This window comes from Aspergillus eucalypticola, assembly GCF_003184535.1.
Source record: "Aspergillus eucalypticola CBS 122712 chromosome Unknown BO83scaffold_45, whole genome shotgun sequence".
Taxonomy (NCBI): Eukaryota; Fungi; Ascomycota; class Eurotiomycetes; order Eurotiales; family Aspergillaceae; genus Aspergillus; species Aspergillus eucalypticola.
This window is the reverse complement of record NW_020290319.1, coordinates 61,105-80,790: the sequence shown is the minus strand read 5'-3', so window position 1 is coordinate 80,790 and position 19,686 is coordinate 61,105. Positions and strand designations below refer to the sequence as shown.

General features: G+C 50.2%; 8 protein-coding genes across 8 annotated transcripts; 4 read left to right on the top strand and 4 right to left on the bottom strand.

Moving 5' to 3' along the window:
• The first annotated feature begins 2,100 nt into the window (after positions 1-2,100).
• Positions 2,101-2,842, top strand: BO83DRAFT_458687 (uncharacterized protein). Its single transcript, XM_025537143.1, has one exon. The coding sequence runs from the start codon at positions 2,340-2,342 to the stop codon at positions 2,568-2,570; it is 231 nt and encodes a 76-aa protein (XP_025382322.1). The 5' UTR covers positions 2,101-2,339; the 3' UTR covers positions 2,571-2,842.
• Positions 2,647-3,336, bottom strand: BO83DRAFT_458683 (uncharacterized protein). The gene has a single exon (XM_025537142.1). The coding sequence runs from the start codon at positions 3,304-3,306 to the stop codon at positions 3,043-3,045; it is 264 nt and encodes an 87-aa protein (XP_025382321.1). The 5' UTR covers positions 3,307-3,336; the 3' UTR covers positions 2,647-3,042.
• A 3,088-nt stretch (positions 3,337-6,424) lies between these two features.
• On the top strand, positions 6,425-6,776 carry BO83DRAFT_190142 (uncharacterized protein). The gene has a single exon (XM_025526541.1). It carries the CDS (start codon positions 6,519-6,521, stop codon positions 6,720-6,722), a length of 204 nt encoding a protein of 67 aa, XP_025382320.1. The 5' UTR covers positions 6,425-6,518; the 3' UTR covers positions 6,723-6,776.
• Positions 6,777-7,541: 765 nt separating this feature from the next.
• On the top strand, positions 7,542-8,287 carry BO83DRAFT_412591 (uncharacterized protein; the record flags this gene model as incomplete). The annotated part of the gene is made up of 5 exons (XM_025534418.1): positions 7,542-7,584; positions 7,731-7,841; positions 7,863-8,006; positions 8,031-8,060; positions 8,146-8,287. The coding sequence occupies 5 exons, from the start codon at positions 7,542-7,544 to the stop codon at positions 8,235-8,237; spliced, it is 420 nt and encodes a 139-aa protein (XP_025382319.1). The 3' UTR covers positions 8,238-8,287.
• Positions 8,288-8,392: 105 nt separating this feature from the next.
• BO83DRAFT_412590 (tellurite-resistance/dicarboxylate transporter family protein) lies at positions 8,393-9,868 on the bottom strand (the record flags this gene model as incomplete). Its single annotated transcript, XM_025534417.1, has 1 exon — positions 8,393-9,868. One exon carries the CDS (start codon positions 9,866-9,868, stop codon positions 8,618-8,620), a length of 1,251 nt encoding a protein of 416 aa, XP_025382318.1. The 3' UTR covers positions 8,393-8,617.
• A 386-nt stretch (positions 9,869-10,254) lies between these two features.
• Positions 10,255-11,433, top strand: BO83DRAFT_412589 (uncharacterized protein; the record flags this gene model as incomplete). Its single annotated transcript, XM_025534416.1, has 6 exons — positions 10,255-10,336; positions 10,389-10,481; positions 10,602-10,700; positions 10,867-10,974; positions 11,152-11,249; positions 11,311-11,433. The coding sequence occupies 6 exons, from the start codon at positions 10,255-10,257 to the stop codon at positions 11,431-11,433; spliced, it is 603 nt and encodes a 200-aa protein (XP_025382317.1).
• Positions 11,434-13,058: 1,625 nt separating this feature from the next.
• BO83DRAFT_432457 (uncharacterized protein) lies at positions 13,059-17,206 on the bottom strand (the record flags this gene model as incomplete). Its single annotated transcript, XM_025535623.1, has 2 exons — positions 13,059-14,739; positions 16,428-17,206. The coding sequence occupies 2 exons, from the start codon at positions 17,204-17,206 to the stop codon at positions 13,059-13,061; spliced, it is 2,460 nt and encodes an 819-aa protein (XP_025382316.1).
• A 467-nt stretch (positions 17,207-17,673) lies between these two features.
• Positions 17,674-19,640, bottom strand: BO83DRAFT_372633 (putative pre-mRNA splicing factor). The gene is made up of 3 exons (XM_025529989.1): positions 19,422-19,640; positions 19,285-19,318; positions 17,674-19,204 (listed from the first exon to the last, which is right to left on the bottom strand). The coding sequence occupies exons 1-3, from the start codon at positions 19,461-19,463 to the stop codon at positions 17,697-17,699; spliced, it is 1,584 nt and encodes a 527-aa protein (XP_025382315.1). The 5' UTR covers positions 19,464-19,640; the 3' UTR covers positions 17,674-17,696.
• Positions 19,641-19,686: the final 46 nt, after the last annotated feature.

Below are 19,686 nucleotides of genomic sequence, written 5' to 3'. Positions count from 1 at the left end.
GAGCGAAGACTGTGTATAATATCCGAAGATAAAGAAGCGATCCATGGAAGAGTCTTCAATCGTTCGATCGAGACTCTGGAAATAGGTAGGTTAGTAACCACATAGATAGCATCCAGCTGAGCAACAGATGACTCACAGAGGATATAACCGCTTCCACAGGCACCAAGCTTAAGAAGGTGCTGGACCCCGTCTCGTCTGATCCCTTTTGGCGATCAAACTGCCACCACATGATAAGTTGGCTTCAAAATGAGCCACTCTATATAAACGTAGGTAATAGGCCGTAGCATGCTACCATGCTTTGCGTACATAAGCCAGAGAACGACATTAATGATGGCCTTGATTTTGTGCCACATTCGTTCTTGAAGTGAAGATTATAGTGGACTTCCGACCGATTGTCATCATCATCACCGACGCGAGATATCTGAGATACCCATGGTCATTTTTTCTCCATGGGTAAAATGTCATTCTGAGCGACCCTTTCGCTTGAGAATGATCGATAGCTGAATAGAATATCATACTGAAGTCGAGATTGGGTCACTAAAAGCCTAGCGCCCTCACTCTTTGATGGATCGATAGCCCAAGCCATAAAGAAGGCTATCCAATGGCTTTAACTTGTGCGTCTGAGCTGAATTGGTTTGTGAAGCAATTTTGTTATATTGGCTTTTTAGTACCGCGCAGTGAAACGGTAATCGAGGAAGCGCTTTCCACTCGAAAGTGTAATAAAACCTCGACTAGCTTTCTCCGAAGCCTGAAAGAAGCGCCCTTGTGTTCTTAAGTCATGGCAAAAGCATTGAATCGTTTGAGAGATGAGCTATGAGCGATAGAGATGTAAATGACGAGTGCTTGTGTTATAACGGCATGGGTTTTATGATCCGGTCGAGTGGTCCCAACGTCGACGATTTCTCCCAGCGTGATAGAGAAATCGCTGGGGTTCGTATGCAACCCCAACCACTGCTGCTTGCAGCATCGAGAGGCAATTGTATTTGCGAAAGTCTGTTGTGGTAGAAAGATAAGCGCTTTCGCATCATCCAGCATTACAAAGTCATTCGTGATGCGTGTGGGCCATGGCACGGGAGATTGGGTGCTTCCAGTCCTCTTCATTGCCTTGGAAAGCCGAATGCGTTAGGCGTTTTTGTAGAGATGGTTGTCGCTTTGGGCTTGGTTCTCCTGTGTGTTTGGGATCAGGTGAACTCTTGATCGGCTAGATCTACCTCTAAAGAATAGGAGATTTTAAAATGTTCCTTAGATGAAAAAGGTACAAGAACACAGGTATGTATTCGTGCAGAATGAGATTAGTAGCCAGTGTCGAAGGGCTAGTAATTATTGAGAGTGACCAGAGGACGAAGACTTGAAGCCAAGGTCGATGTCATCCGCGTTTTTGATCTCAACGTTCAAGCAGGCAATTTAGGTATTTGCGTGAAGTGTTTTCTTCCAAATGAGAGTCTGCGTCGAAAGATTGAGAGCGATAACGTTGCCGTCTCGACCATTGATTTTCACCAAGCTTTGGCATGCACCGAGACTAGAGCCGAAGTGTGATGTAGACGAAATTGGAGTTCGGCTGTTGACGAGGTTGTCAAGAAGCCAAAGTGCTGTCACTTTATCATCGCCCGAGATTCGAGCCAACCGCAATATATCTTGCTGCTTCCTCTTTTGCGAAGAATATCGTCGCAACCGACCCATTGGATGCATCGCCTTTGGCCATTCAGCTCAAGAGAATTCGATGCCAGCTTCTAGCAGATGGTTGCCGAAACAAAGAGCAATCGAAGAAGTATGTCCCCAGCAAGATAAGAAGAATCAAGCGATGGGTTGGAAAAAGCGATACCACACGGTCGCTTGCGTAAGGACACTTTTGAGAATTTGAAGAAGTAGATGTCGCTTCGTTATCCAGACCGTGCGCCAACAATTCGAAATGGACCATTTGACGCAAGGCGTTTGCTGTCGGTTCTATTGTCAATCACAGCTCACCTCAGGACCGATGAATGGAGAACTTGTGTAGAGCATCATCGGTGCACTTAGCTCATGACGGGCAAACCGGTCACCCACTGTGCCACCTGCTACACTAAGAAATGGGCTTCCGGCAATACTGTTGTTCGAAGCTTGTTCAAACTTTGCTCAGGGTGATTGCTGATGAGCTTGCCTTTTGCCAGTTCTATGGCCGAAGATGGATCTACCATATACCTTTCTCGTTTCACTCTTTTTCTGATATGGCTGATACCATGCGACGTGGCCAAAAAATATCTAGATGATGACTTTAAGACGCGTTCTTGGACATTTTTTCCATTTGACCAGATGACTCATTCAAAAGCTCGCCTTCAGAAAGATCCGGCATCTCCCCAGTAATGTCGAGGTTGAAAGCAGGCTCGAGGGCCGCATGTATAGTAAATGAAGATTGGAACTACCCGTCCCAGGCCCAAAGTGAGACTATTAAATGGAGCATCGTCAAGTTCAGAGTCCACCTAGGTGCTCAAGCAGCCGTATATAGTGATCTTCGTCTTTCTTTTCGACGAGAAGTCGCAATTGACAGATACCGCATGGAAAGAGTAACTGGACATCGTTGTGTGTTACGATAAGTTATAATAGGCATCATAGCTGCTGTAAGATCGACCAGGGACTGTAGTAAGGCTCAGTGACGCGATTTTTTGAAGCCATGCCATGCTTGGAAGATTCAGCGATGCAATAGTCATAGCTGGGTCGCTCGATCGAAGTGGGCTTGAGGTTTCGGATGCGGTAGCAGAGGTTGGACAGCTTTAGGAACAATGCGTGAAACTAAAGCGTCGGAACCGTAGATTGTGACCGTGATAGTATAGGCCCCATCAGATATCGCATTGCTGCTGGATCCGAAGATGATCGTTGTAGTCTTATAAGAGTCGACGCAGCAGTGTGCTGAGACACTGGGTCAAACTGTATATAGATTGTGTCGGAGATCGTAAGACGGCTGTGAGAGTAACAACTAAGTCGAGGTCACCATCGATATACGAAGTCGCAATGGCGCTTTCAAGTGGCAATGACACCCACTAAGCCTCCAAGTGATTTCAGCACCGATTACTCTTCTCGCTTGTTTGCGATGATAAAAGCTAGCCGATTTCCACCAGCACCATACGTCGCTGTGTAAAGCGAGCTTGTGACGCAGTCCAAAATCACAGCTCTAGGTAGCTTGGTGCTTGGCTTTTTGTCGCAGCCGGTGAGAATGATGATATCCTTGTAGATTTCGTGCACGAATTTGCATCTCTCGTATGGGCTTTTTTCTTTCAAAAAGCTTCCTCCGAAGGACAATATTGTAGTCGAGACGCACTCCGTCATGTTCATAACCGAGCTCGGAGGTCTTCTATATATAAGGGTTTTATTCCAATTTGTCTTTTCTTTTCCCTTTTTCCTTTCCTTTTTCCCTTTCCCTTTTTTCCTTTTCTTTTTTCTTTCTTTATTTTTTATTTTTTTCGAAGGTAGCAAAATCAACGTCTCTGACCGCATGAAAAGCGTAGAGTTACCAGATCAGTCAGAGGCGTTTGTAAGTCGAGTGAGTCTAGCCTCTGAGTCACCAGCCGTCATTCGATGCGACGGAACAGTCAAGCGACGATGATTATTGCAGGCAATTTATGCTGTGCGATCCCCATTGGCTGCATCCTTAATGTCTTCAGCGCTGCTTCAAGTAAGATGATGCGTTCCATAGTAATTGGCAAGCCCTGCCTTCAGTCATAGCTCGATGAGATGAGTTCCGACTCGTTGACTCTGGATTGTCAAGGTGAAAAGAGCGATGAGCTTTCGCAGCGACCGATCACTTTTGGAGGGCGACATAATGCGACGGAACAATCAGGTAGTTCTAGGAGACTTTCCATTGCTGCGCAAGTCCTGGCGATTGTGTATCACCAACCCAAAAGGCCATCGTCGTAAAATTGGCGAGAACGATGCCTTCCGTAGTAATTGGCAAACCCAATCGCAGGGGTACTTTTGGAGAAAAGTGATCCCTTGCGTCGTAATTAGCGAACCCTGCGCCAACGCAGTTGCTTTTGGTAAATGCCAGAGCATTCGGCCGACGCTGGCTGGTCTGGACGAAACAATTGTCGCAGACAAAGTCATCTGTTCAATGTCCTTTCCCTTGTTTGTTCTTCCCGCATTCGCCAAGGCATCTTGTACATTGGAGTGTATATAGGAAAGTATAATGATGGCTGTACTTTGGAAGTTGGCCACGAGGTACCACCAATGAGTCTGGTTTCCGAGTCTTGTGAGTCTTAGTGAGAAGCGTTTGCGACAGCAGCCAATGCCGCAAGTATTCTCACTCCTTCAAGCTGTCCTCTCATTCCTGTGGCTTCCAATGTGCCAAGGCATCCTTGACGAGGTTGGCTTCCATCGCGTATATATAATGCCTTGCGTCGTAGTTTTCGAAGACGGTTGGTGGTCGTTTATAAGACTTTTGCCGGAGCCATCGTTGTTGCGAGAGTTGACGTCTTTCACCGGTCGTGGTCGCGTTCGAAAGTATTGACTCCAGCCTTTATATATATGATTAAGTCAGGCTTCCCAGTAATAGTGCCTGCGAAATACCTTGAATCCAATGTGCCTTTGGTGATGGTTCTTGAACCAAGGTACACCAGCTTAATCCACTTGGGTATGATGTTGGAGATCGGACAGCCAATGTCAGGCTGACAGAAAGACAGACCACGGTCTATGCAGCGAGCAGACTGAAGTTTGAGCTCATCGCTAAGACTGTTCAGCCCAGTCATGCGTACGAGTAGCCGGATTGCAGTGTTTCTCCAGTGCCGATTGTACTTCATGAAATCCCAGCCTTGTCCAGATTGAGGGCATAGCGTTTCTCCTCGGTCTTCGAAGAAATGCTAATGCTATCTTCAATGAGCTTTGGAGACGTTTGCCGGAGCCATCACCATTGCCTGCGTTCATGTCCTCCCCTTCGGTGCTGTTTTGGCAAGAATTTCCTTGATCCTCTACATTCAAGATGTGAAAGAAGTGAGAGACATGAGAGATTTGAATTGCTAGTCCGATGTCTTTCGTCGTAGTCCTTGGAAGCATCGTGGTGTTGGCACATGCTGCAGACGATGAAGTGCAGGACTTAGCCAGGAGGTAATCGACGCAGCGATAAAGCGACGCAGCAATAAAGTGACGCAGCAATGAAGCGACGAAATGCTTTGGGCTTCAGGAGATGAGACAACGGAGCAGTGGACGTCGAAGCGAGAACGCCACGGAGCAATGAAGCGACGGAACAACAAGGAGACCATCGTCTCAGGCAAGTCGAGCTGTTCAAGTTTTTCTTCGCTTCCATGAGATTTCGATTTCAGGAGAGCCCCGTCAACTGAAAGGTTGCGTCAAGTGAACTCTTAGAATGTGGAAATCGAAGTGGTGTTCGTAAGATAGCTGCCTCGTAGAGTTTTATTATTGCCACTCTGGAGGCTATATCCATCGTTCAAGGATCAGCCGCGATGGAAAGATATATAGAGGCTGACTGGTGCCTGCACAGTCGCTATATAGAGGAAGCAGTCGAACGCTAAGAGGAGCGACCGTCCAACGGACAATGTCCCTCAATGTCTCATTCTTTCGAGCCCTTCTGGAGCTGAAGCTAGAGCTAGCTAGCTAATCGAAGCGACGAGGTGAAACGCCGTGGTGATTGTAGCGCCAGTATATAAAGCGAAGGAATGACTTGAGTTTGTTGTTTCGAAGAAATGGTTGTTCGGCTCGAAGCAGTGAGTGGAAAAAGAATGTATGGCTGCAGAATGTCGAAAGCGTACATCAGTGGCTCTTCCAGCGCGGCATCGACGAGCCAGCGTCGCATCGCAAATAAAGTTTCGTGGGCTCAAAGGATCATTATCGTCCCAATCGACGAAGCCTTCTGAGGTCTCGAAAGCGTCCACACTCATCCTGTCAATATACAGCGTAGGCCAAGGAGCCGATCAGCCAGTGCTTGATCTGTTAAAGTGACGAGAATCTGTCACTAGGTCACTTTCGTCCCGATCAACGAAGCCTTCTGATGCCTCGAAAGTTTCTCTGTTTTCTTCCGATATATAGCGTAGCCCGAAAAGTCGATGGGCTCAGAATGTCGGGAATATATATTATATACAATACAGTAGTGCACTTCTTCTTGCCCGCTGGCCCTTCGGATGTGTTCGATGGGCTTATAGTGTCGATTTATATACGCAGCGACGGTTAAGATTATAATCACCATTCGCGACACTGTTGCAAAGCGTCGGGATGTTGTACACCGTTTTGGAGATTATATGATTATGCACTGGTTGGCACACTGTCCATTGTGTATAGGTGAGAGCTGTCAGTGGTGTCGATGAAGACTGGGCCAGCCAATCAAGATCAAGAAGTCTCGTATATGCCATCTCCACCGAATGATAGTTGGGGTAGTATAGAATTGGTGTCGCAGCGTATATACTATGACGGGCGAGTTGCCGTAATCAGAATCGTCGGCGCAGGCCTTCTCCATGGGGCTTGATTTCAGTATGTCATAGAAATCACTAACGCGGCCACAGATCATCGGGGGTGGACTGCACGTGAACGATGGAGACTAAATGTCCTGCGGAGTTGTGCAAGGGCGTCTCAGAGTTGTTGAGGCATCATGGCGTGATTCTGTTACGAGAGACAATGCAATAAGGAGTCGTAAGGGAGCCACGAACGAAGCGGCTTTTGGAGAAGAGGGGGACGCGAGTCAGAACTGCTGCGGAGATGCAAACCGCTCGGTCGGCGCGTTGGGTGGGGGGCAAAGAAAAGATTAATGAAAATTGGCATGAGGATAAGCATAGAGGACAAGAAATGCAAATTCGAATAAGCATAAAAAGGCGCTTTATGCATAATAATCGAGGGGATGTGGTTGGATGGCCGCGGTACGATCTTCCGGCACAGTGAGCCGATCGAGGGCTGGATCGTCGCCGAGAAGAGCTTTTTTTTTTCAACGCTATTCTGCTTGTTTCCAATAAGAATTACAGAGTGGCAGGTTGCTCGACGGACTTCATCCGAGGCAAGACCGGTGACCCAAAAGGTGATTGTATCCCCATGGTGTGCCCTGACCAAGTGGGGTTAGTTTTCCTGAGTGGCTGGAACCAGGGGCTTTTTTATGCTTACTGTGGGTATCTCGGCGACGATGAGCTTGGAGATGCCGTGGCAAAGAGAGCCGCCCCCGGCATGCCGAAGCCGAATGTATGCCCACGACGGTCGGGGAATTCGGAGAAGCCGGCTTATGCCAAACCATCATAGCCGGTATTTCCCCGGGGGGGTTTTAGAAATACGCGGTACGCGAGCTGAGATTTTCCCGTTTCGCTAGGCGAGATGAGGCGGATGTTGCTGCTAGTCGATCTCATCCCGCCCCAAAACTTGAGTGAGGCCAACTGGACAGGCCCACGTGGCACCAAAGAGAAAACCGGCACAAATGAGAGTCATAATGAAGAAGAACAGAAATAATACCACAAATGAGATGGTGTGACGTATAACGAAAACAATTGAAGGTCGTGCCTTCGGAACAGACGGCTTCTTAGGGTTGTTCCCCGCTCGTTAGACTGAATCCCCATCCCCAAAAAAGAAAGTGATCAGGTGAGGCGATGGAGGGTCCCCAAAGCAAGGAATATTACCCCTCCTTGACAAGTCATGATTGATGGAGAGTGTGAGGTGAGCGTAAGAAAGCGGTAGAAAGAGTGTGGAGATTACATGAGGGGCAGTATGCGGTGTAGAAGGAAAGGCAAAATACTGAGTGGGGATACATCGTTGACAGAAGGACAAGGAATGACTAGAAATGAAGAAGAAACTAATGAAAGGTTACAGCAGCCATCCAAGCTTCGAAAGAGAGTGTGATGAAGATGAAGATGATGAAGACGATAGAGATGATGATGATCCAAAAGAGTGTATGGTGAGCTGATGAGCAGTCAGATCGATGCTTGAGACCTTGCTGAGTATGGAGAGGAGGGGAGAATGCGAAGGAGAAATTTGGAGCGAAAAGGAGGGCATTTTTATACCTGAGAATCATCAGTCATCAGAGTCCAGATCATCGTTCACAGTCCAGTGCCTCCGTTCACTCTATACATGGGAATGAGAGAGGAAGCCGTGGAATGAGGGCTCAGATCGTGGAATGAGAGCCTCACGGCGTTACGCTGAACACCAGGATTCACATATTCTCGTGGAATTGGAGGCATCTCTCGCCCTGATTAGGAAGTGGAGATAGTGAACGGTCGAGAAATGTGAACGGGGGCAAGAGTGAACGGGTCGATGCGACAAATACCATTCCACGCAGTCTCTCGTGATGACCATCACACTACGAGAGAGTCCGTATTGTGTAGCAAGAAGAGATCGGGTTGCTGTTCACGCAGTAGAACGTGGGCCATTACTAGTTGTCTACCCTAGGGAACTTCCGGTGGAATCACAAATAAAAAAAGGGGATTGTAGGACATGGAAAAGTCTGATTCTAAATCTATAATGTATCCCAAACGCCTGTGTAGCTAGAACAACAATCCAAAGGAGTCGTAAAAAGGCTGACACAAAGAATGAGCGCTCAATATAGTGTATGCATATAATCGTTTCACCAGAATTCACCGCTAGAGATGCAAGAACATTGAAACCCAAAAGATGCTGAGGCTAAAATATGAGACGAGAAATGGAAAAGGAACCAAGGCGGTGTGAGGAATCATTCAGACACATCCTCATCTTGACCCGGCCACATGATGTCCTTGCGGATAACGGCCCGGATGGCGCTAACCAAGACAAAGATAAACATGATGATGACACAGAGAGACATGGCGGTGGCCACGCCCTTGACGCCTGGGCTCTCAAACATGTTGGCCAGGGTGATGGTGGCAAGAGTGAAACCGGTGTTGGGGAAGACCATGGCGAACCAGTTGAGATGGAAACCCTTGGGCGGGGAGCGGACGACAGCAACAACCGCAATGCAGAAGAACCAGAAACTCAGAGCCCAAAGGAAGATGGCCGCACTGACAGCGAGGAACAGCATGATGCGTCCGTCGATAACAGCGTGGGGATCACCGACGATCTGGAAGTCATCAGGCAGCGCCTTAGCCATACCAACCAAAGCGAGGGCAGTAAAGGCAGGTGGGCCAACACAGATGAACATTCCAGGTCTGTGTTCGGGACTCGGCAAGCCGACCTCCATCAGTCGTCCGATGTAGTGGGCGTACATCATGAAACTGATAGAGAAACCAAGACCCTGGAAGGTAATACCGGCGATGACCATAGGTATTCCATCACTAGCCGGCTGTCCGCTTGCGATAACGGACGCGATGGTACCGCTAAGCATGACAGGGAAGGCTGGCAGAATCCACGACGGCATCATGGTGTGCAGCTCGTATTTGTGGGTGGCAAAGACAAAAGAGTACTGAGCGACGGCGGTGATCATGGTGAAGCCACAGTAGATCCAGAAGAGGACTTGGAGACACTTGGTAAATTTTTCGTTCGAGTCATCACCAAAGCACTTGTACAAGCCAGTGATCATGGTTGCAATGGAGAGCCAGAAGGTCGGGAAGAAGAGACCTTCACGGTCATGGCCGAGAGACTCCAACATGTTCTTATGCAAGATGAATCTGATGGCCATGAGCGTAGTGACGATGACGAAGAATGCAATGTTGAGACAGTAGACTACCCGGGAAATGTCCTTCAAGCCCTTGAAGTCATAAGGCTGGTTGACAATTAGGAGGGCCAACCCGCCGCAGCTCATGGTCAAGGTATACCAGGCCCAGGTAAAATGGTGTAGACGCTCGCGGAGACCCACTCGACCTGGTTTCTCAAATGTATGGTTGACGCCCAAGTCGGCTTCATGATTGACAGATATCTCGGAATCGTGGTTGGCATGTTTCTTGGTCTCATGGTGGAAGGTTTCCAGATCCGAACCAGACGAGCCAGGGAGGCTCGTTTCAACGTTCATAGTGCTGATCGACTATGGTCTATACGGTGATGTATAAGATATGAGGTGAAGGAATCAAAGAGAGGAATAGAGAGAAGAGGTGTGAAGCAATGTAACTGATGGAGAGCAAAAGCCACCGGCTTCCCTGCTCGTGAACAGTAGGAGAATATCAAGAAGTAAACAATGTCTGGTTCAAGTGCCTCGAAAGGAATGAGCCAGCCTTTTAACCAGAGAGGGGTGACCAGGCCTTAGCAAGCTGAGCGGACCCGTACTACTATTGTACACCGGGGGCCCACAGCGAAACAGCACGGAAAAACGTTTTGGGATACGGAGAACTGAATTGATAATTGTGGAGTGGATATGAAAAAAAAATTTTGGTAAGACAGGGTGTTTGCTCAGGTAATGCAATGGCTTCTGGAAGAACCAATTGTTCCACGAGCTCGACTACCAGCGATGCATTGCACCTCCAACAGACAGGACATTCCACAGGTCATATAAGACTACGCATCAACCCCTATGCTTTGGGGCTACAGTAAGGCAGTGCTTCTTGGGCTGCCAGAAAGATCGTCCTTCAAGTGTCAACACAGCATGGCCAAGAGTATAACAGCCGACCTGCAGGGGCATGGCAAGAGTGGTTGGCTCACCAGGCGAAGAGCATCACAGTCTAGACTTGAGATAATCAGTATCGCGGGGCCCAATATCTAGGCGTATGAAATATCCAATTTAGGTCAGGAGAATTAGGAATCATAACAAGGGGGAGCCACCATATTGCCAAGGCGGACAGGGATCCACGGCACTCAGTCGAAGCATCATAGGAGGCGAAGGTTGAACCTGATGGCTAGGGGAGCAGATGGTTCATGATCCTCAACCTTCCAGAGACTCTCTTCCGCCAAGCCATGGGAGGTTATGGTTCTGCATCAGTGGGTCGGTATGCATCGACAACGTCAACTGACAGGCAATTCAGTTCTGGGTAGAAGAATTGATGGTATGCGCCACGCACTGTGTTATTATTATCACAGAATTTTACCCGTTTCGAAGGGTTGGGGTCCGGAAATTCCCCGAGAGTGCGGACGTGCCCATTGCCAGCATTTGTCACCGCAGAATCGCTGCCACATCAGGGACCACAGGTCTAAATTGGCCAAGAGACCTGTATAACTTCGTCTCAATTTTGAACTGGTGGTGATACATCTGAGTTTGGATGAGTATTGCTATCGGGGACAAAAAAACCGAATTTTCGAGGATTGATTTTTTGCCCCTGGATCCATCCCGAAACCTTTTCGGCCCATTGCGAGTTACGACATGAGCCGCGACGGGTGCGGCAAAAGGAGTGGCCAAACGGGAGGAGGTCGATGCTAAGCCCTGTTCGGACCGAGGATTAGGTACGGGAAACAGAGTCAGGAAGGTACGAGACAAGGAACAGCAGTAGCAGTAGCAGGAGGACCAGAGATAATACACTTACTCAGTCGGGAGGCAGTCCCAAAGACAAGGTTGGAGCTGGGAAAGTGGAACTCGATGGACACCATCCGGGCCAATCAAGCGGGCAAATGCATTGTAGTGCGCATCCAGGAATCTTCAACGTGCGCTGATTTCTCCAACCTGTTTCGCTCCCCAGATGAGCGATGGCCAAGAGGAGGATCGACAGCGCACCATGGCATCTCCGCTGCCAAGTAGTGGTGGCTATAAAATGCCCAGAATATGGGAGAGGAAGCGAGCAGGAAGGTTTTTGCCAATACTACTAAGACTGCGGGAGATTTCTTGGGAGGTTCGGGAGTGGACAGTCAGAGAACTAAAGTCGACCGCAACCCAAAGAATGTAATGGAGAGGGGGGATCGGAAGTGGGCCCTGATCCATGCGGGTGACCCATGGATGGCAACAATGTAAAAAAACAGGCCCATATACGCATAAATTGAGGTCACCGGTGAGGGCAAAAACTGAACCCATTCAACCAACTGGATGGGGGTGGGGGGATTTCAGACAGACAATTGGGAAGGAGAGGATGGAAAATGAAGAAGTTGTTTGTGTTTGTGGGAAAGTGAAATTTGGGGGGAAGGAGCGGAGGAAGACGGAAAGGCCTCAGAGGGAATCCTGGCTGGGCATCCCTTGGCACGAGGTTCCTCCGGAACGTTTGACCAGATAGACCACATAGTAGATAGTCCAGATAGTTTATACAGTTCAGAGATAGAACTGATCTTCTTCTTACTCCTTCACAAAGTCAATCCCGATCCTTCCCTTCCGTCTCTTGGATGCTCTTGGCCGGATCGCCGCCAAGCATGGCTCAGCCATCTATCGAGATACTTGAGACTCGATAGATCGTTGACGAAATTATCTCGGCGTTCTTGTCCGCTGGCGATCCCCTTCTTGTCGCCTAATCCTCGAGTCGTCATTCCATTCTGTGACTTGACTCCCTTATCTCCTCGCCTACTTCGTGGTCCTCCGGAATTCCTGGAAAATGTGATTGCCTACAACATGCCAAGCCAGTGGCGGATGCACTTCCTCATTTTTCCCCCTTAGAGTGCCTAGAGATGAAGCGCGAGTTTGATGGCCACTATCTACTAGGATTCCGTTAAGGCGACGACATCGGCTGCAGATGATGTCCAACGCCCAGCTCTTCACGGCAACCCGGATCGGCTTCTGGACCCCCTGCAGATGGACAATGGCCCGCAGTGACACGGCTAGAATTAGAACAACTACCTGATAACACAAGAGAGAAAGTAAGACGAATGCTGCCCGCTGCAAGACACAGGTCAAATCTTAGGCAGGCGAAGAATCTGGAACTCGCTTCGCGCGGCTTGGATCAACATGCAGAAACGCTAAACATGCACATGCAACCTGTCCCAAGACAATACAATACGCTAACAGGATACCTCATTGCGACGCAAACTTGGCTGTGCTTGTTATTACGCATCCACGATGGAGCCAGGGTAATTCATAGCAAATAATCATTCAACATCATATACACAAAAGGAAATTCGTTGTTGGCAGTGGGAACGATGAGCGCATAAACTTTGAAACAGACTCCATACACTTATCTGTCATCCCGTACGCCAGGTCATGCATCTCATGCCATCTGTCGTGCGTTGTTGGTTCTGTGGTCGTGCGTATCTGGATATACATGTAGGAAGGATGGATTGGAGTTTTTCTTGAAAGAATCGTATCGAAAGAAAGAGAAGAAGAAACGAGTGGAGAGATCAGACGCAGTGCAAGGGCGCATTCACATCATCATCCGATACACCAGGTCCGAAGCAAGCTCGGTGGTGGTGTCCAGCAAGGCACGGAAGCCCCGCGCTGAAGGCTTCAATGGCTTGCTCGACGGAGATACAAGATCACTCTCTACTGGTGGAGAGTAGGCCGCCAAATCACGCACCTTGCAGGCAGCAAAGTGCACGACCAGCTTCCGTAGCTCGTTATCCCGCAGCTGTGTAGCGGACGTGGGGGTGATCGGCTCCAGACGAGTAGTCTTGGTGTACGTGTAGTGCAGGAGATCAAGAACCTTTCTGGCCTTGGTGGTGTTGAGGCTATGCTGCTCCTCGTCCTCACTCTCGATGCTCGATTCCGCGAATCCCAGGTACAGCAGGTCGCGATGGAGCTTGCGGAGACAGAGCTGGGCCAGCGCAGGGATCAGGTATCGGGTCGCAAAGACGTACAGCTTGGCATGGAAGACCAGGTATGGCAGCTCACACGGGGACCGAGCAGACATGACGCTTGGAGGCCTCGTCACGGAGCAAGAGCGGGGGTCGACGTAGTCGATGGCTGAGAACTCGTCCCAGAGACTGGTTCCTTTCTCGTTCATCCGAGAGTACTGCTGCCTGGCGAAGGAGGTGTCGATCATTGGACCCGTCTGTCGTCTGGCCGGGACTCCCTGGTGCTCTTTGGACTCTTCCCTCTCCTTCTGCTGTGTCTCTTCCTTCTGGTCTTTGTTGTCCTCTTTGCTGGGGGCGTCTGCACCATCTTCTGGAGGCGTGGGCGCAGTGTGCTCCCAGCTCTCGGTGGGCGATGAGGCCGCCGCCGCCGCCGCCGCCGCCGCAGTATCAGCTGGCTCCGGAGCAGGAGGTATCTCTACAGTCTCAGGAGCTGGGGTGACATCCTCGGACACTGCGTTGGTTTCAGAAGCAGGATTGGCGGCTTCCTCTTCCGGCTTCGAGTTCGAGGGAGGTGGCGTGGATGGAGGTGTCAGGTTGGGCGCGGCTTCCTCTGCGGCGGCTCCCTTCTTCTTTTTCTTGTCCTTCTTATTCTTTTTACCTTTCTTTCCCTTGGATGCATCATCTCCAATGGCGTCCCATCCATCGCCATCATTCTGCTCCGCTGCGGGAGTTGGAGGAGGCTGCTCGCTTGCCTCTTTTGTCGCAGGTACTGGTTCTTGAGGCTCATCATCAGCAATGGCACACTCCCAGTCGTCATCCTTGCCCGGAAAACTGTGCTCCACTACAGCGGGCCTGTGCTCTTCGTCCGGACGACTCCACCCATCATCGAGAGACTTGTCGTGGTCGTCCCCATGGGGTTGGTCTACCGGTCGACCAGGGGGTGTCGGGGCCCGCGGAGGAATGGCTGCTGGGCTGGAAGGATCGTTGGAGAAAACACCGCGAAAGGGATTGTTCACGGCCTGCTCCTCACGGTCCTCTTCGCGCGACCCCGGGGGTGGCACACGGTAGTCGCCGGTATAGGCGTACTCGCAGAAGGCGACGAAAGTTTCGACGTCATACTCTTCCAGGACAGCGATGTGGTGCTTTGACTCGCGGGTCTCCCCACTGTTCATGAGATGGTCGAGTGGCTGGGAGACATGACGGGCGAGGCCGGACTGGATGGTAAGCTTGGTGTGGTTGGGGCCGACCAGAAAAGTAAATGGCGGTGAATGGACGATGCTGTATCCATCCAGAGCGTGGTCAGTGGCAGCACTGTGGTGGTTGGCATGAAGCAGAGATAGAAGGAAAGAAAAGAATCAAGCGCAGAAGCCGGACAAAATGGTGTGAGTCATTCGAGAGATCGCAATGGCTAGAGTTCCAATTCTGGTCATGATTGAAGGTCTGCACTCACCTACTAAAGTCCCGATCAGACTCCATTGGCGAAATCTGTTGCGTTCCTTGCGACTACAACAAGAATTGACTTGAAAGCAAAAGAAGGGCCGACAGAAAGACGGACTCAGAATGCGATTATTATATGCGATCCTCCAACACTCCTGACTGTCCGCGGAGCTCTCCACTCATACATGCGCCCTGGAAATTTTCCCCTCCAGGTGTCTAGTCTCTACGCCAAAGCAGCTATAGGCGCAGGAGCCGACTAACTGGGTCAAGGCAGTCTGCTACGTGTGCATCGCTAACGGGTTTCGGAGTGGGTTGACCGCCAGCTTTTGCGATGCCAACCAACGGCCCGTTCAGTTCGTCTTATCGCGACCACCAGGTGATGCATGGGCGTCGCTAGCCACAGATCAGCGTCGTCGGACTGGCTGAATCTTGTAGCAACATTCCCTATCCCTGAGTGTAACATATGTATCCTGCACGGGCTGCAGTAGAGGGGACTTCATAGATTGGTGAAGGGATTTCGCCCGTTGATCCTCATGCCCAACCAGACGCTCGCTCTCAACGCAACAACATCTCACACGAGACAGAATCTGCTCTCCAGCGGCAATGAAACCAACCATAGGAGTCACAGGATGGCTGGGATGGTTCGCATTCCCCACTAACGAGGCCAATCCTTGCCCATGTGCGGGAGTGGGTGTTGTATTGCTGGTTCCAGTCATATTTGTTGCCCGATGGGAAGCCTTTCGCATCCCAGCCTCTTAGGGACCCAACGGCGGTCAGCTCATTGGCGTAGAAGTTCAATTGCGGTGGTGGGGGTGGTTGGAGTGCATGGTCAAGTGACTATTTTTGTCTTTTCTTATTAATTGAAAGTGCTTCATAGATTCGTAGTTGCAGGCTCAATCAATTATCCAAGTGTGCTGATGAATCAAAGATTAAATGTTGAAAGTTCAATCTTTTGAATACTGGGAATGCGGAAGCGCCGTGCCCTAATCCGCAACACCGGGAACTTCCTACACTCTACGGAATAAAATATATATATAATCGTGTTTCGACTCATTCAATTGAAAACGGAAAATAAAATAAAATTCTCTATAAAAAGGTCACAACTGTGGGACCCTCGCGGAAAATATCCACCACGAACTGAACTAGATAAGTACAATCAGTAAGTAGTAGTTAACTAGTTAGTCCCTTGCTGAAGTGACAGCTAGAGACTCCACTGACAGCACGTCGTCGACCACGAGTAAGATGAACTACTATATTATAGCTGCTTAACAACTCAGAGCATACCACTGACTACATTGATGTCCAATCATCGTGGTATTCCATCTTGGCAATATACTTTCTCCCATTGATAGTAGCAGTAGCAATCTATGCACTCATATTTTACGTAGTAGTAAAGACTGTGGTTAAGAGTGGAAAAGATCGATTGCGTCCTCGTAATTCTATCATCAAAACCTCTATACTAGTATCACATAGATATTCATGGTATCTCTATACATCCAAAAAAAACCCCAAATATCATACACACACACACCATCCCTCCAAATCCCATCTAATGAACCAACCTAATCTCCCTACACCCCGGCTCCCACTCCCTCAACCCCTCACCCACACTATACCAAAACCTCAACTTAACACACTCCCTCCTCGCCAACTCAACATCCCCCTTATCAAACGCCTCCCCAAGAACCCTCACACACTCCTCCACCCTCCCCTGATTCTCCACCTTCAACTCATTGATCTTCTGCTCCGCAGCCGCAGCATCCTCCCCGGAATCCGTCACCTCCTCAATCGTCTCCTGCACCTCCATCACCTCCATCAACGTCTCCGCATCCAACGCATGCTTCGATGCCCCATCCTCCGCCGTAACATCTATCCCGTGCATCTCGCGCAGAAGATACTGCGCCCGTTGCAGCGGGTCCAGCAGGGTGCGGTATGCTTCGTTGATGCGCGCTGATAGCGCCTCCGCTTGTTGCTTTTGGGGACCTTGTGGGTATTTGTCTGGGTGGATGAGGGATTGCCAGCGGAGGAATTCGCGGCGGAGGTCGGCGGTCGGGATGTCGAAGGGGGAGGACGGGGGTGGGCCGGCCGGGAGGGTTTGTTTGAAGATCGTGTAGTGGTTGGTTATGTCGGGGGTGGTGTTGGTGGTGTCGGTGGTGGTGGTGGTGGTGGTTGTGGAGGCGAGGCGGAAGGTATTGATTGTTGGTGTTGTTGGCGATGATGATGATAGTAGAGATGATGGATGCTGTTGGTGTAGGTAGGAAGTGTGCGGGGATGCGGGTGTGCGGGCTTGAAGAACGCCGGTGCGGGCGAGCCGCGATGCAAGACGGCTGCTTCGTAGCATTGTGTACTTTGTGCGGGTTGCTGTGAGGTGTCCTGGTTTCGTTGGACTTTGGTAGTTGTTGGAAAGATGATGCTCGGACTCGGAGATGGCGGTTGTTGATGGATTGTCGGATTTGCCTCGGATTTGTTAGGGCGGTGTGTGGCAATTGCTGGCAAAATAGGGTGGCGGTTGCAGAGGGGTCATGTGATTATGATGTATGATGTTCACCGCTTTCTATTTGAGATAGGAAACGATGGGATAAGTCCTACTCCATGAACATAGTAAAAAATACAAGACGATGAGGTGTTGTAAAGCCAAGTATGATACTGAACAGTGTGGTGAAGATATATTACCGATGATCGATGTATATTCCTTACAAGTCTGGGCGTAAATCGGATGCTACGCTACAGTGACGAATTGCCTCATCTTCACAGCTGTTTTTACGAAGGACTTCACAAGGAGCAATTCATGGGCAGTCATTATCACTTGATTGTTCTATAGTACATGTACATCATTCAATTCCCCAGAGCTTCACCGTCCGGTCGTGTCCACAACTGGCAATCCACTGGGCATCGGCGCTGATGTCGGTGCTGAGGACATTACCCGCATGTCCACTCAACGTCTTCACCAACGACCAGTCATCCGCGCTAAAGATATTCACGTTCTTGTCAAACCCACTGCTCACAAAGAAAGTGCCTGACTTCTTGGGCTGCACAGGCGCCGGAGCTTCATCCGTTGGTGTGGCACCGTCAACGTCCATGCGGCCCTCCGCCGAGGGAAGGAATGAGTCTGCCTCCGCGCCCTTGTACCATCGGAGATCGGACACCACGCTCTTATGCGCTCCAATGCCACCGCTATTCCGAACTTGACGCAAGTCCCAGCACTTGACCCAGCCATCGCCCGAACCGGACAGCACTCGGTAACCATCCACGCCCCAATCCATTCCAAAGATCTCCCGAATATGCCCCTCCAGAATCATGACCGTGCGGCCAGTCCGGAGATCCCAAATCCGGCCGATGCTGTCCAATCCACCACTCGCCAGGAGCGAGCCGTCATTGTTGAATGCGACTGTGTACACCTCACGGGAATGTCCTTCTTGCAACAAGAGCTCGGCCGTAGTTTCGACGTCCCACAGCCGCCAGGTGGTATCGTAAGAAGCAGAGGCAACATATCGGCCGGATGGGTGGAATTCCGTCCGGCAGACACGGCCGCTGTGGCCAGATAGCGTCGCCAAGGGCTGATCCTTGTCTAGAGACCACAGGCGGACATTTCCTTCACCTCCTCCCGACACTAGATTCACCGTTGACTCCGACACATTCGACGTAGGCAGCGTAGCTCCGGGAAACCATGAAAGCCCACCGACTCGATCATTGTGTGCCTGGAGTGACAGCTTCTCTTCAAGATTAGGCACTGTAAGCAAGCGAATGCCACCGCCCCAGTTACCGGTCGCAATAGTTTGCCCGTCGGGAGAGAATCGACAGATACTGACGGGGCGGTCGCCCGCAATCTGGGACCCGTACAGATCGAAGTTGTGTAGCTTTTCCTTGATCGCCTTTCGATGCTTGATATGTGTGCGTAGAGGTATGGTCGATTCCTCCTTCAGTCGGGCCACACGCGCCTTTGCGCGAGGTAACGAGAAACGTGCAATGTCCTTCCGGGCCTGCAAGAGCTCGTTGGTGCCCTCCGTATAGAATTCCTCCTGCTGCTCTGCCTCCTCTTCATCACCTTCACCCATGGCCTCCATCATTTCCACATCGCCCTCTGCCGCCGCGGCTTCTTGTCGTTCTGCCAGATCGGTCAACAATTCCCGCAGTCGGTCTCTCCGATCTGCAGGGCCTTCTCCGAACAATGTAATCGGTTCGCCCAGTTCGCGTAGTCGTGCGCGCACCCGGCCATCATCCGTCGGAACTGCCATGGCTGCGGCTCTTCGCTTCCTTTCAAACTGTGACAAGATGGCTGACGCTCTTTCGGCGGGAATGCCCGCTGCGGCGGAGGGGAGATCATAATTGCGGTCGACGGCTAAGCAGATAGGAAGTAAGCAATGGATACATTGTAGATATCATGGCGACATAGGATCTCGATAGAGGCGCATTACTTACGGATGTTCGCCAAGTCAATGCCCATGTCCGTGTCCTGGAAACGACGTCAGAATATGCAATGTCAACACGAACCCTCCGGCGCTAGTCTACACAAGTGCCAGGAGTAGACACAGATAACGATGAAGAGGATTACTCACCTCAGCTTCCTCCACGTACGCCTGTCTCGACGGGTGCATCATGATGGGCGCAGTGGGTGGGGGTTGCGCAGATACTCCGATAGTTTAGATCCGACACGAACAGCCACAGGTGATTCGAATGGGATCAGAGATTGAAACAGTTATCCAAAATCGATCCCGTCCAGACGCGCAATAATATAGAGAAGCTGGAACAGAAGGGGGATTTGGGGGTCAGGGAAGATGGAGGAGTGGAAAGACAAGCGGAGGCCGAAAAGCAACAAAACAG